General features: G+C 32.1%; 1 protein-coding gene across 3 annotated transcripts; it reads left to right on the top strand.

Moving 5' to 3' along the window:
• Window positions 1-269: 269 nt before the first annotated feature.
• LOC143229206 (anoctamin-2-like) lies at window positions 270-13,281 on the top strand. 3 transcript variants are annotated; one of them, XR_013015736.1, is made up of 5 exons: window positions 274-367; window positions 1,410-1,512; window positions 2,308-2,413; window positions 3,273-3,439; window positions 11,459-13,281. XR_013015736.1 is itself a non-coding variant. In XM_076461199.1 (3 exons), exons 1-3 carry the CDS (start codon window positions 324-326, stop codon window positions 3,426-3,428), a joined length of 306 nt encoding a protein of 101 aa, XP_076317314.1. In that variant the 5' UTR covers window positions 270-323; the 3' UTR covers window positions 3,429-9,651. The 3 variants fall into 3 exon arrangements, 1 of the variants encoding a protein (XP_076317314.1); XR_013015735.1 differs by lacking the exon at window positions 11,459-13,281 and having other exon boundaries at window positions 276-367; window positions 3,273-5,420; XM_076461199.1 differs by lacking the exons at window positions 1,410-1,512; window positions 11,459-13,281 and having other exon boundaries at window positions 270-367; window positions 3,273-9,651.
• Window positions 13,282-13,874: the final 593 nt, after the last annotated feature.

Here is a 13,874-nt window from a genome sequence, read left to right as displayed (position 1 = left end):
AGTTAACTGTGTACTATGACGTTTACATATGTGAATATTTTTTTCTACATTGTCAAATCTACTTAATGGTGTGAAACACTTAATAAGGTTTGCTCTTACACTGTCAAACTAAATAATATTACAGTATATTATTTAAGGTGAAAGTATGTTATTTTCTGAACTATCAATTCTATATTCTTACTTTTCAGGCATTGATCATCACCTTTACTTCAAGTTTTGTTGATAAAATATTCTATACATTTTTCATTTCACTAGATGGGTCACTGAATGGATTTCTGAACTTTACTCTGTCAGATTTCAATATCAGTGACTTTTCTGTTGATATGAATATTCTTTCTGAAACTGACACCAGTGTGGAATACTGCAAGTAAGTGTTAATTTTTGCTTTATTGTTTCAAAATAACTGAGCATAAAAAACATAGTATGTGTGATTAAGAACCAATGTGGTGTCTCTTTCACCCAACTGGCATGGGATACCAGTGTGGTGTCTCTTTAACCCTACTGACATGGGATATCAAAGTGCACAAATCACAACCATTTTACATAGATTCAAACATTAAGTCTATTGACATGGGATATCAAATTGTGCAAGATACAACCATTTTATTGCGTTAGTTTCAAAGTTATCATCCATGGAAGTATTTTCCATCACTGCAACAACATTTTGATCATAATGAACCAGATGCAAGGCAATTGAATGCAACATGATACATTTGGCATGTATAAGTGGGTGGAAATTATGCCTAGCATGCATAGATAGATGGGTACAGATGATGTCTATCATGTAAAATGTATGGGTGGAAATGATGTCTAGCATGGTCAAATGTATTGGTAAAGATGATATCTAGTATGCGTAGATATTTCAATGAAGATTATGTCTCGTATGCATAGACATATGGATGGAAATTATGTTTGGCATGTGCAAATATAATGCTGTAGATGATATCTAGCATGTGTAGATATATGGGTGGAGACAATAAAGGGTTAATTAAATTACTTAATATCAATATATATTAGTGAACTTGGTACAAAAAGATACTTTATAACTTAAATATTAGTATTACATAAAATTTAATTCTTAACTTAAAAAATGAATATTTAAATACGTTCTCAGTCTGTACTTCTCTACACAATCTGGTGATGCTCTGACTTTTCATTTACAAGTTTTTTTTTCTCCTCTTGTGAGGGCTTCAGATTGTTCAACCAGATAGAAACATATATTTAGTAGATACTAACAACCCAGAATATAAAATTTCAACCCAAATGACAAACCCTTTTGTTTTCTTCTGTTTTTCAAGAAATCTGTGTAACTCTCTTTTATATTGCTGTTGGACAATTGGTTGTATTTATATAACTAATAAAAAGAGTGTATTCTATGCATAAATCAGGCAAGTTTCTTTTTGTTTCAGCAGTCAAAGCCAATACTTCATGAAGCTAGCCTGATGGGTTAAGACAAAAAATGTTGCTTTAAGCAGTAACGACTTTATTGTTTTTTTATAAACCTAACTGAAGGTTAGTTAGAAATTACAGTAGTTTTACAATTCTTTTCAAGTGCATTATTCAATATTTTTTAATGTAACATAATTATTCATAGTACTAAACAGAAATTTTATTATCCTTTTATAAACATAAAAAATAATCACAAGAGATTTCATAACATTCACCATCAGTTTTATTTTTTATTCTGAAAGAAGTAACATTTGTACAAAACTTTAATATATTTTTCTCCAAGGAAGATGAAAGGATTGTTTCTAGATTCTGTTTTGTGTACAGTAAAAAAGTTATACATCTTCAAGAGAGAGAACTTTAGTGATTTTATCTTCAGCAACATTTGAAACAACTACACTAACTCTTTCAATGACTGTATTTCAGGATTGATACACAAATATTGTTCAAATAAAACACAAATAGAACTTGAAGACAAAACACTTGGATGATGTTATTACTTTTCTGCTGGTACAAATCTATTAAAATTTTCCAGACATCATATTCACAAAATTCCAGCAAAATCTCCTCACTCAATAGGATTTCAAAGGAACTTTTTTGGAAGAAAACTATAGAATTAATTTCTAACAATTAGATATTGTTAACAAACTTGCATATTGCTGTTCATATAAGAGCACAAAATGTACTTAGTTGTTTGAGTTAGAAAGTTAACTTTATTTTAAAAAACTTGACTGAGTACAGATAACAATTTTAAGGTAAAGTTGAAATTTTATAAAATGCAAAACATCCACTATAAAATAAGTTGTTTAAAATGCTGGCTTCTATTTTAAGGTCATTTTATTTCATGATTTCTTCATTCAGGTGCCAAGACTATAGAGAGCCCCCAACAGCAAACAACAAATATGAATATAAGTCAATATATTGGCAGCTTGCTACAACTCGCTTGGTTTTCGTTTTTATTTTTAAGGTTGGAAACAATTTTTCAAATTGTAGATCTTATTTTTCATTAAACTTAATCACATTTACAGTTCATTTTTAGTTTATATTAAAATAAATCAATTTACAGTAGCTTTCACTTTAGGACATAAAATACAACTTTCTTTCTTCAAAAGATAGAATATTTTTAAATGTTAATTGTAGAACTAACCTGAGACTTTATTTAACCAAAGTTTTCAAAACAAATATGAAGTGTGAATAGCTTTTATTAAATCACCTTTTATTTGTAATTTAAATTTTTTGAGGAAGCTAAACATATGTTTTGGCGTACATAAACCCACAGAACCAGTTGAGAAATGCTGTATTAAATTAACTTCAAGGGAGTTGCAAACTTTTTAACATTTACTGCAACTGAAAATGTATAAACATTATAACTATGTTCAGTTGTTTTTAATGAAACAACATAAATATAGTATAATAGGTGATATATTTTAATACAGCCAGGACAATCCTAGAATGTTTTTAAAAGCTTTAGTAACATTTACTAAGTTATCCTTCACAAAATGGATGCCTTAATCATTTTTGTTATAAAACTATCCTTTTTTATTACCCAATTCTAAAAGTGTTAGATTTTTTTGTGGCTTCTGTTCATCCAGTATAATGTTTTTCTAATTGTGTAGCACTGATACTGTTCTGAATGACTGTACATGCTCATTAGTAATTTAAGAAAAATTCATGATTTAATCATTGTTCATAATGTTTTATAACCTGTACTGGTTAAACAGTGTTATGTAAAATGATTATGTTTTAAAAACTGCTCCAGTGAAACTTATCATGTTTTTACTTTTTTTTAGTGTCTTGTATTTACCATCTCATCTTTGATTTGTTAGTTGATCCCTGACATTCCGAAGTCTGTGAATCTTCAGATGAGGCATGAAAATCATATCATCAATGATATGATTATTGAACATGAACTAAGAAGAGCAAAGAATCTTGCTTTGAATGAAAAATTTAAAAAAAGGAGCCAGGTAGGAAGATACAAGTAAGTAGACCAAAGGTGAGTTTGTGAATATTCTGTTTGCTACTTAGTATATATTTTTATTTTTTTATTTGTGTGTGAATATGTAAGAGAGTATGGTTAGAGGTTATTGCTTATGTAAGTGTGTATACTGCATGTTAGCAGGTTCTTCAACTAATCAAAACTTGGTAAAACAAGATTCTAAACTTCAGTAAGGCAATAAGGTCAGTGGGTCATTCTATAAAATAAAATAGCCAGGTAGGAAGACACAAGTATACCAGTGGTAAGTTTGTGAATATGCTGGTTTTGTGTGTGTGTGTGTGTGTTATTGTTTTTATCAGTGTCAGTATATGTTGGTTGTCAGTTGTTGTTTTTTTTAAGTATGCTGTCAGATTATCAACAGAAAAAAATTCTTTATATGATTGTAATGAAGAGTAAACTAAAGCTATTTGATTAACTCCAAGCATTAATATTTACTCGGAGGAAAATTCTTTGAACTTAGCAAAAACTTCAGTTTATGAATTGGTACTTACTATTATAAATGTGTGCATTATTAAAAAATATTGAACATTTTTCTAGATGTATTGGATACAACTTCAATTTTTAAACAGATTTGTGTTAAATTATGTACTTGTTTTCATCCTTTAATAATAATTTAATATAATATAATATAAACCTTACTTGTTGGATTGTCATCATAGACTCATGTTAACTCTTAGTTTATATTTGGTCAATGTTGATAAAAGAATATTTCCAGAGTTGAGGGTGAATGATGTTAAGTCACTAAGTTCGAATCCCTGTCACATCAAACATGCTCGCCCTTTCAGCCGTAGGGGCGTAATAATGGTACGATCAATCCCATTATTTGTTGGTAAAAGAGTAGCCCATTTGATGGTGGATGGTGATGACTAGCTCTCTTCTTTCTAGTCTTACACTGCTGAAATAGGAACGGTTAGCGCAGATAACTTAAGGGTTCAAAATAGATTTAATACCACTAATATTTTGGCTTTTGTGATTGACACTGTGATTTTGCCCAGTTTACCTGAAACTTATAGTGCATAAAATATTTATCTTTAAAATTTTGTTAAATAAGTCATTCACAATTAAGAGAAAAGAAAAATACTAATACAAATAAATCTTTTTAAGATTTCTTAAATAGTTTTTTCAGGTTCTTTAACTTAAAGAATTCGACACATAAATTTGTGTATTAAGTGTCTTGAATTTTTAAGTTTAAGTTTCTTTCTAATGGGCTAAGCATGTTCCAGTGGCTCAGGTACCCAGACTGTAAATCTGAGAGTTCACGTTTTTTCTCTCGATGCTACAAAAACTCTCTAAGAGTGGTGACTCTTGTGTGTCATCGGTACGTGGTCCAGCATGGCCAGGTGATTAAGACCCTCAACTCGTGATCGGAGAGTCGCGGTTTGAATCCCCTCACAACAAACATGCTCGCTCTTTCAGCCGTGGGGGTGTTATAATGTGACGGCCAATCCCACTATTTGTTGGTAAAAGAGTAGCCCAAGAGTTGGCGCTGGTGATGATGACTAGTTGCCTTCCCTCTAGTCTTGCATTGCTAAATTTGGGATGGCTAGCGCAGATAGCCCTCGAGTAGCTTTGCTCAAAATTAAAAAATGCAAAAACAAAACAAACAAACAAAGTGAAACAAGTCAGGACAATAGAGCGATTGCCACTATTGATAAGAATTTTGAAGAAATCTTTACTATGAGCTACACATTTCCCACGTGATGGAGGCTTTGAAAGAGCAAAAGATGAAAGGTCCAAAGAGGAAAATGTTACAACTTTTGAAACAAATTTGGCCTGAAATATGCCATGATGCAAATAAGATGAAAAATCTTATCAAGTTTCTTTGACACTTGATTCAAACTAGTTCTCAGATGTTTGAACTAGCACAAAATGTCTAAGATTTGGTAACCATGCACACAAAGTAGACACAAGTTATTTGTCGATATATTTATATATGTTAAACCTCAGTCAAGTAATGTAAGAGTTTCTTAATGATTTTTTCACTATACGAAAGAACAGTGTTTTGTATCGTTTTAATACTTATTTGTTTGATTTTGTTCCCAGTATACTATTTTTTTATCTAACGGAAAACCTTTTTATCTTGTACGCAGTCAGCTAAATCTTTGATTTAAAGTAATCCTACATGATTTAAATATTGTCTATTATATATTATGAACTAAATAAAATTTTTCATAATTTATCAGGTCATCCCATAAGTGATGTTCGAAATTTCAATACAGAAAGTGCATCATCATTTCTGTCTTTGTAGAAGGCTTTAATGACTAAAATATGTTGTAGGACGTGTATAAAAATGTTCAGACAAATAAAATAAACTATCACAACTCCACTTTTTCAGATCATTTATCAAATAAACCCTTATGAAGATGAATGTGTCTGAAGAGCACATTAGGCATATAATGCTTTATGAGTTTAATAAAGGCAATAGTGCAACAGAAACCACAAAAAACATTCAAGGTGTTTATGGTGCGGATTCTGTCAATGAAAGTAAATGTCGAACGTAGTTTCAGAAGTTTATATCAGGTGACTACAGCTTAAGTTTAATGATGACTTGCTGCTGGCTGCACTTGATGAAGACTGTGCTGTAGAACTACCACAGAAGCTTAATTCAACAGTTCACTGTCATCTGCAACAACTTGGAAGCCAACCTTAGAGCATGAATGAACATTTGCACTTCTCTGCACTCTTGTGAACGTAACTCACCTTTTTTGGACAGGTTAGTGGCTGGAGATGAAAAATGGATATATTATAAAAATGTTAAGAGCTGCACACAATGACTCAGTTCATGTAAACTGGCTAAAGCATAGCCCAAAATGGACCTCCACCCTTGGAAAGTTTAGTTAATATTGCATAACTTCAAGTCATAATGGGTACTGAATAAATTACTGAAGTTGGGTCACATACTCTAATGGGTCCTTCTACACAGTTTAGCATATCTTCTTCTGTTATTTCCACATAAGTACATTGATCACTTGACACTGCAAGATATTGGTTGTTATTTTCTACAGTTAGAGATAATGAATGGCTTAATGCTAATAATTAGGGTATGATTTTATATAATTTAAACATTCTATCGTTTGCTTTCAAAGGTATCTCTATGAACATTCTTTGCATATCCTTTACTGCAGCTGTTTTTACATCAGCCTATCTATAATTTATGTAAATCCCTTTTCTATGTGTAGGAATTACAGATTGTAAGTACAGAGGTAACTCACTTTCAATATCGTCTAATACTTTTTCTAATTAACTTGGAGCTATAAAGTATTAACTCAACTTTCTGTCTGCAGCTACATACAATGCTTGTACTAACTTAGCTAACTCAGTTCCACTATTTCCAACTGTAAATGATAATTGTTGTAAATCAGTATGAATTCTAGAATTGAAAACTAACATTTCAATTCCTGCCTTATCTCAGTCTGTCTTATTCTAGTATGTATCAAACTGTTAGTAATATTTACTAATGCTCTATATAGATACGCTTTTAATTTCCTGTTCATGTAATTCAAGTGTCTGGTTTAATGAATTCATTATAGTCATCTGTTCACCTATTAAATGAATCATTTCTCTTGATACTTGTCTTTGATGTTATACTTTCTTGTTTAATTCACGTAAATCATCCGTGGTTGCGGTTCCAAACAAAACTTTCAGGACATTTCCACCTGTCTCTATTAAACCACGTTTCTGTTGAGTCAGATCTGAAATCTAAACGCTATCTTTAATATCCTTTAAACCTAATAACAAATCTTCTATCTCAGCAAGATATCGTCTAACTTAGATCTTATACTTTTGAATTAATTCTTCCTGTAAAATCCTCACTAAACGTAAAATACAACAGTCAAAACAACTTACAGGCTCATTTTTATTTTGTTTTATAAAACAATTTTTGCAATGTGGCCAACCTTACCCCCCTTAAAACACTACAAGTCCTCGCACTTATTTTGTCCGCTTCGCCAGTTTACTTTTTCATTTGTACTCTTACTTATCATACTTATTACACACTGCTTGTGCCTGTATATCTGTTGCTCTCTTGTTTCCTCGATTAAATCTAATAAGGTTGCTCGTGGGGTATTGGATTCATTAACATCACTCCGAGCTCTATCGCTAAGCGACCTTCGCTCATTCTCGGACTTTAGTGTATCTTGGATCATCATCTAATCTAAGTTCTACGTAATCTATTACCTTGCTCTTGTAGCTTATGCCTAAACACTCGAACAGACTTGCCTTTTTCTTTATTCATATTTCGTAATTGTGCCATGATTGTGCTTGGCCTTTCTCGTTTACCATATTCCTCTGTTAGCATACGTGTTACAAACTGAAAATCTACAGTTTCACCAATGCCTTAATTAAACGTTTTGCTTTTCCTGCTGTTCTTAATCTCAAAATGTCTGATCTCTGTGCGTCAGTCCAACCAGATATTCTAACAGCTTCACTTAATGCATCTATAAAACTTTCGACATCCTCGTCTAGCTTACAGTGTAAAAAAGGTATCGTGCCCGTTAAGTGTGTAGTGCCTCACGAACCTACTTGAGTGGGTGTATCTGGCACAGCTTCTACATTATCATCAACCCTTCTAGTAGTAGTGGTGTCTATGCCAGCAGCAGCCGTAGTTACTTATTTAATTTTATTTTCTACTTACCCTACTTATAAAACCTTAAACTAATTTCTCTACCTCAACTTCTTTCTTTATTTTAACCAACCTGTTGTTAGTTACTCCAAAAATATCCTCCAAGACTTCACCAATCACGTAACGGTGAGGAGGCAGGCCGAGTGGTTGGTTTAGCTTAGCTGTTGGAACTTCGACTGATAGTACGTGTTGTTACACGACTTATTTATTTTTAAGTGAGGATGTAGTGGGTGAGTGGAGCACACAGATACTAACTCGAGACTAACTACCCCCCTCTAGTCTTACACTGCTAAATTAGGCACGGGTAGCGCAGATAGCCCACCTTTAGCTTTGCGTGAAATTCAAACCAAACCACGTCGATAGAACAGCAGAATTAGTTATCATAAAATGGTTAATAAAGAGAAATTATTGTTTGAAACCATTGATGTTGAATATAAGTACAGATGGAATTTCAAAGGTATTAAAGATATTCTGCTGATGTATTTTCAAGCTAGCTGATGGGGGAATAATCTTCAAAAACTGATATTTCTCAAATACAATTGACGAACTAACCGATAGATTGGACTAGATATTTGTTTTTAGTATTTTAAACGATTTATCTACTGAGCAATTAAGAAAGATAAATTAGTAGCGGAAATAATAAATATTTTAAAATCCTGTATGGATATAGGTTGACGTACCATAGCGAGTAGAAGACAACTAAAATACGATTCATAGATACATAACATTGAGTAGGAAACTGTCCAATGACTTTGTACTTAAATATCGAATATCCAGTACGTTAGCTCAGTAGGTAAACCACTTGGCCTTTGTACGGAATATCCAGGGTACAATACCAACCTTACTAGTAAGCGATGTAGGGGTGAAGTTTGTAGAGCACTTGCATAATGTACGACAGATGATATCACATAAAAATGAAATTACCACACCAAGAAGCTTTATTTCAATTATAGGACAAGACTTTATTTTAGTAACACACATACTAAAACATATAAAATATTAAATTCATTTAAAAAATGAAACTTGAATAAAATTCTGTACTTCTTCAGACAGAACAGTGTAAAAATAATAAATATAGTGTCTTCTTCACAGAGAATTATTGAATAATCAAGTATGTGTTGATTAACCAGGAAGCTACGGAGGAAAATAAAAGACGGCAATACATTACTTCTAATTGTACTACAGTTGGTCAGCTACAGAAATGATACACGTAAAGCAATGTTTCTAGTATTGTATTTTTATATTGCACTGATTTCTGATTTGAGTGGCAATGAAGATATGGTGAATGATGAGAGATTTTTAATTTTATATTATTGGACTAAGTGAGAAATAGAAACCAGTATAAATAAAGAGAGCCAGCAAAATCATAATAAACAAATTTTATCATGAACCACAGCAGTGTTTCATAAAATGGATCACAACAAAACCGTATAGAATGTGACGACGAATTGTTTGTTTTGTTTGGTTTTGAATTTCGCACAAAGCTACTCGAGGGCTATCTGTGCTAGCCGTCCCTAATTTTGCAGTGTAAGACTAGAGGGAAGGCGGCTAGTTCACCACCCACCGCCAACTCTTGGGCTACTCTTTTACCAACGAATAGTGGGATTGACCATAACTTATAACGCCCCCATGGCTGAAAGGGCGAGCATGTTTGGCGCGACGGGGATGCGAACCCGCGACCCTCGGATTACGAGTCGCACGCCTTAACGCGCTTGGCCAGGCCGGGCCCGTAACGACGAAAAACACTTAAATAGTAAATATTCAATTCAGTTCAAACACTTTAAACCCTTTGTTGTTTATTACTAAGACTATACCTATATAAAAATATGTAAAAAAGAAAAGCAGTACAAAACGACCCATTTAAAAATGTTAAATATAAGGTGAAAGAAGAATTATCAGCCCATAACAGATAAATATATTTATATGTAACATGTAGATACTAAATGCTTTCTACATTATACACTTGGTCACCTCTAGTGGCACAGCGGTGCATCTACGAATTTATAACGCTAGAAACTGAGTTTCGATACCCATAGAGCCCATGTAATTTTGTGCTTAATTCCAAACAAACAGTCGGTGATTTTAAGGAGCCAGCCCCTATATTATACATGAAGAGAAGTAGTAAATAAATCAATACACATAATATCAACTTTTATTTCACACATCGTAGAATAATTACTTTAAAAGACAAGAAGAAATATTTATATTGACATTTTAGTCTTACATGATTTATATGAAAGACTGCTATTGTACTTGTAAAATGTTATACTCGCATGGTGGAGGTTGTGTCTTAGTCTTGTATATAGTTTTCCTTTACTATACATACACAAAGATAATGTCGTTACACAGCAGCTATTAATGCTCACTATATTCTCAAATAAATCTCCATCTGCAGTTTAACATTTTATATTTCAAACAAATGCGATCAAATAGTCAATAGTGCAGTAAATAATCACGAACAGTATCAAGTCAACTAGATATTAGTCATGTTTATTATCATTACAATGTATAAAGTTTGCTACCTTACCCAGTAATCCTTTGCTCATAATCCAGTATACAAAATAAGATAAGCAAAAACTGAGAATTTAAAAACCTGCAAATAGACGCCATAAAAGGATTAGGAAAGAAAGTTCATTTTGAAAACACCAAATATAATTAAAGGTAAAAGCATGGAACCAAAATAAGGGTTTCTAGTTTCAGTAAATAATGTTTACAGTATCTCCAATCCGGTTTCCTTGTTTTGTTTACAATCAATACTTGCATATTTTTAAATTACCTTTTTCATATTTATTTTGCCTTAACAAGTACAGCAAAAAATGTAGTTTATTTGCCACAAAAGACAGTCGTTTTTTACTGGAGAGTTCTGTTTGAAGTTCTTGTGAATGTTTGAGAGAAAATCATCAGTAAGATTGGCTGTATTGAGTTACTCTTCAGATTCAGTTTGTTAGTATTGTGTTCCAGACAGTAAATATCACGTTGCTCAGTCTCCTTGATAATGTAAAATTTGTCCAGATTGACTATCACTATGTATATTTTTATTCATTTGTGGATGTTCAGCCGTCCATAATTTTGAAGTTAATACACTACAAATGAGGCAGCTTGTTAATATCATCCTCCGTGAACTCTTGGACAACTCTTTACCATGGAATATAAAGATAAAAAGTCACAATATAATGTTTAGGGACAACAAGGGACTTGTGCAAAGCACTAAATAAATATAAATTAAACTCTACTTAAAAAGTAGCTTTTGTAAGATAAATATTAATTTTAAAGATAAATATATGTACATATACACTTTTTGTAAATGTAACCAAGGAAACCGGAACTAGATCGTTCTTGTTCATTTCAGTCAGAATTAATTATATTAATTTCCAATAATAATGTTGACCTTATAGATAAAAATCAAGGTTGAGATGGACAAAGTGAATTATAAAGAAAACCAGCAACTCTGAGTGAGGAAATAACCATTGTAAGTACTTGAGGAAGACAGAAAAAAACGAAGAGGTTTTTTTCCAGACTGACTCAAGTTAATCGCTATTAAAGAGTTTGTATAGTGACCTAGTGACTGGTATAGTAGAGGAAGTTGTTTGACTGACATTAGAAAGTGAACAACCGTCAGAGAATTATCCTTTCACAAATCACTGAAAAAAACCTAACGGAAATGCAGTTTACTCCATGGGAAGAAGTCAAAAAATCAGAGAAATGCCCTGCAAGAATGTTCTTTTGAAACGTGAATATGTCCAACATGGCCAGGTGGCTGGGGCGGTCGACTCGTAATCTGAGGGTTGCGGGTTCGAGTCTCCGTCGAACCAAACATGGTTGTCCTTTCAGCCGTGGGAGCGTTATAATGTGATGGTCAATACTACTATTTATTGGTAAAAGATTAGCCCAATAGTTGGCGGTGGGTGGTGATGACTAGCTGCCTTCCCTCTAGTTTTACACTGCTAAATTAGGGACAGCTAGCGCAGATAGCCCTCATGTAGCTTTGCGCGAAATTCAAAACAAACCAAACCACGTCAATTTAACAGTAACACGCACTATGCCTGCAACTGTATTTTTCCATATTCAGATATAAAGAAACGAAAGAACAACTTCAACAATGTTTTAACATTTAAAGCGTTAAACGAAAACAACAACTAATTGACATAATTTTTATTTAAGAAAAGATTTTATTTCACTTTTCCTTACTGGCTTCACACACTACTGGGAACTATAGAATAACTTCAGACTCTTTGCATGAGAGCGTATGTGTGTGTTTTCTTATAGTAAAGCCACATCGAGCTATCTGCTGAGCCCGCCGAGAGGAATCGAGCCCCTGATTGCATGAGGGAACATTACATAAATTCAATGTACAATATTGTTGTAGATTATTAGTTTATATTGATTTGAGTTATAGAAACACATGTGAAACACTGAGCGATATATTCTAATTTATTGTGGTTTCAAAGAAAAAATGTTATGTTTGGTTAATTAAAGCGTAATAAAAACTGAATCGTGTTCTGTTAGGAACTTGTTAACATTCATGTGGAAGTGCTGTTACAGCTGAAACATTCTTCTTTAATACACGATATTCCAATTTATGGTTGTTTAGAACCAAATTCTAATGGGTTAACGATGACAATGTTTTAATATCTTAATAAAACATATTTAGCATTCTTTCAAATTGTATACGAGAAATTTCTGTAAAACCATCTAACAAATATTATGTAAAATCTAATCATATGCCACACAGGACAAAGAAACTTCCTTCTGTCAAGAACAAACAAACAAAAAACATGTAAAATGTCACAATGATTTGTGGAGGAAACTGAAAGAGATGTTTCATTTTACAATATTTAATTTAAAGGTGAGGACAGAAGTTTAGAGTTAAAATAATTTATTTGCTATTCATTGAATTTGAATGTTATTTGAGCAAAACAAATGTTTCTTTAGGGTTTTCAAAAGGGATTTATTTACACGTAACATTTAAAATTAAAATATATTAATAAGTTTTACCATTCGCAAAATTGTAAAAATTAGATTTAAAAGTTTGAAATGACGAAAACTTCCTGTACACTAAACTATGTAATCAGTGTTAGCTGAAAATAAGTAACAAGTGTGTTGAATTGATAAATCTAAAATGTATTGCTGAATGAATTTAATACATTTATTTATTGATATATTTTTGTGATGTATTCAGTGTATTTTATACTGTGTTTGATTAACAGGCACATAAAACTGTCTTACTTTCATATCTATAGAGTAACAATGGAATAAAACCTAATCATTTAAAAACTCCTTATTACAATTCTCACAAAAATTTTACTCATTATTCATATCACATCATAATTAATAGTTAGTATAAATATCCACTGACAATACTGTTCACTAAAAGTCATCATTTGACAACCACCCTACAGATACAACTATGGTATAGAGATGTTGGGATGTTTGAATACTTGTTTAAATAATTGTTAATGTTACATAATAAATTACTTTTCATTTTCTAATATAAATAAAGACTATACACACATGTAGGTTCATTGCATAACTATAAAGCTTACCTAAAATAAAAATTAGAATGAATAATTTCAAATATGAAAGAAACTAAAGAATGATACAACTGTAATTATACAAACATAAAACTGTTTATAAGAACATATTTACAACTCAGAAATTAACACTGTCAGAAGTCAACATATACTGTAAAGTTGTGTGTAGAATTCATAATTAATTATTACACATCTCAACTGGCAATAAGTTATGGCAATGTTAACCCAATGTGATCTTGTTTCTCTTACCATCCTGGAGAGCTTTATAGCATTTAAGCAA

The sequence above is a fragment of the Tachypleus tridentatus genome, chromosome 10 (genome assembly GCF_004210375.1).
Source record: "Tachypleus tridentatus isolate NWPU-2018 chromosome 10, ASM421037v1, whole genome shotgun sequence".
NCBI lineage: Eukaryota > Metazoa > Arthropoda > Merostomata > Xiphosura > Limulidae > Tachypleus > Tachypleus tridentatus.
The sequence above is the reverse complement of the archived record's forward strand: the minus strand, read 5'-3'. Positions and strand labels throughout refer to the sequence as shown.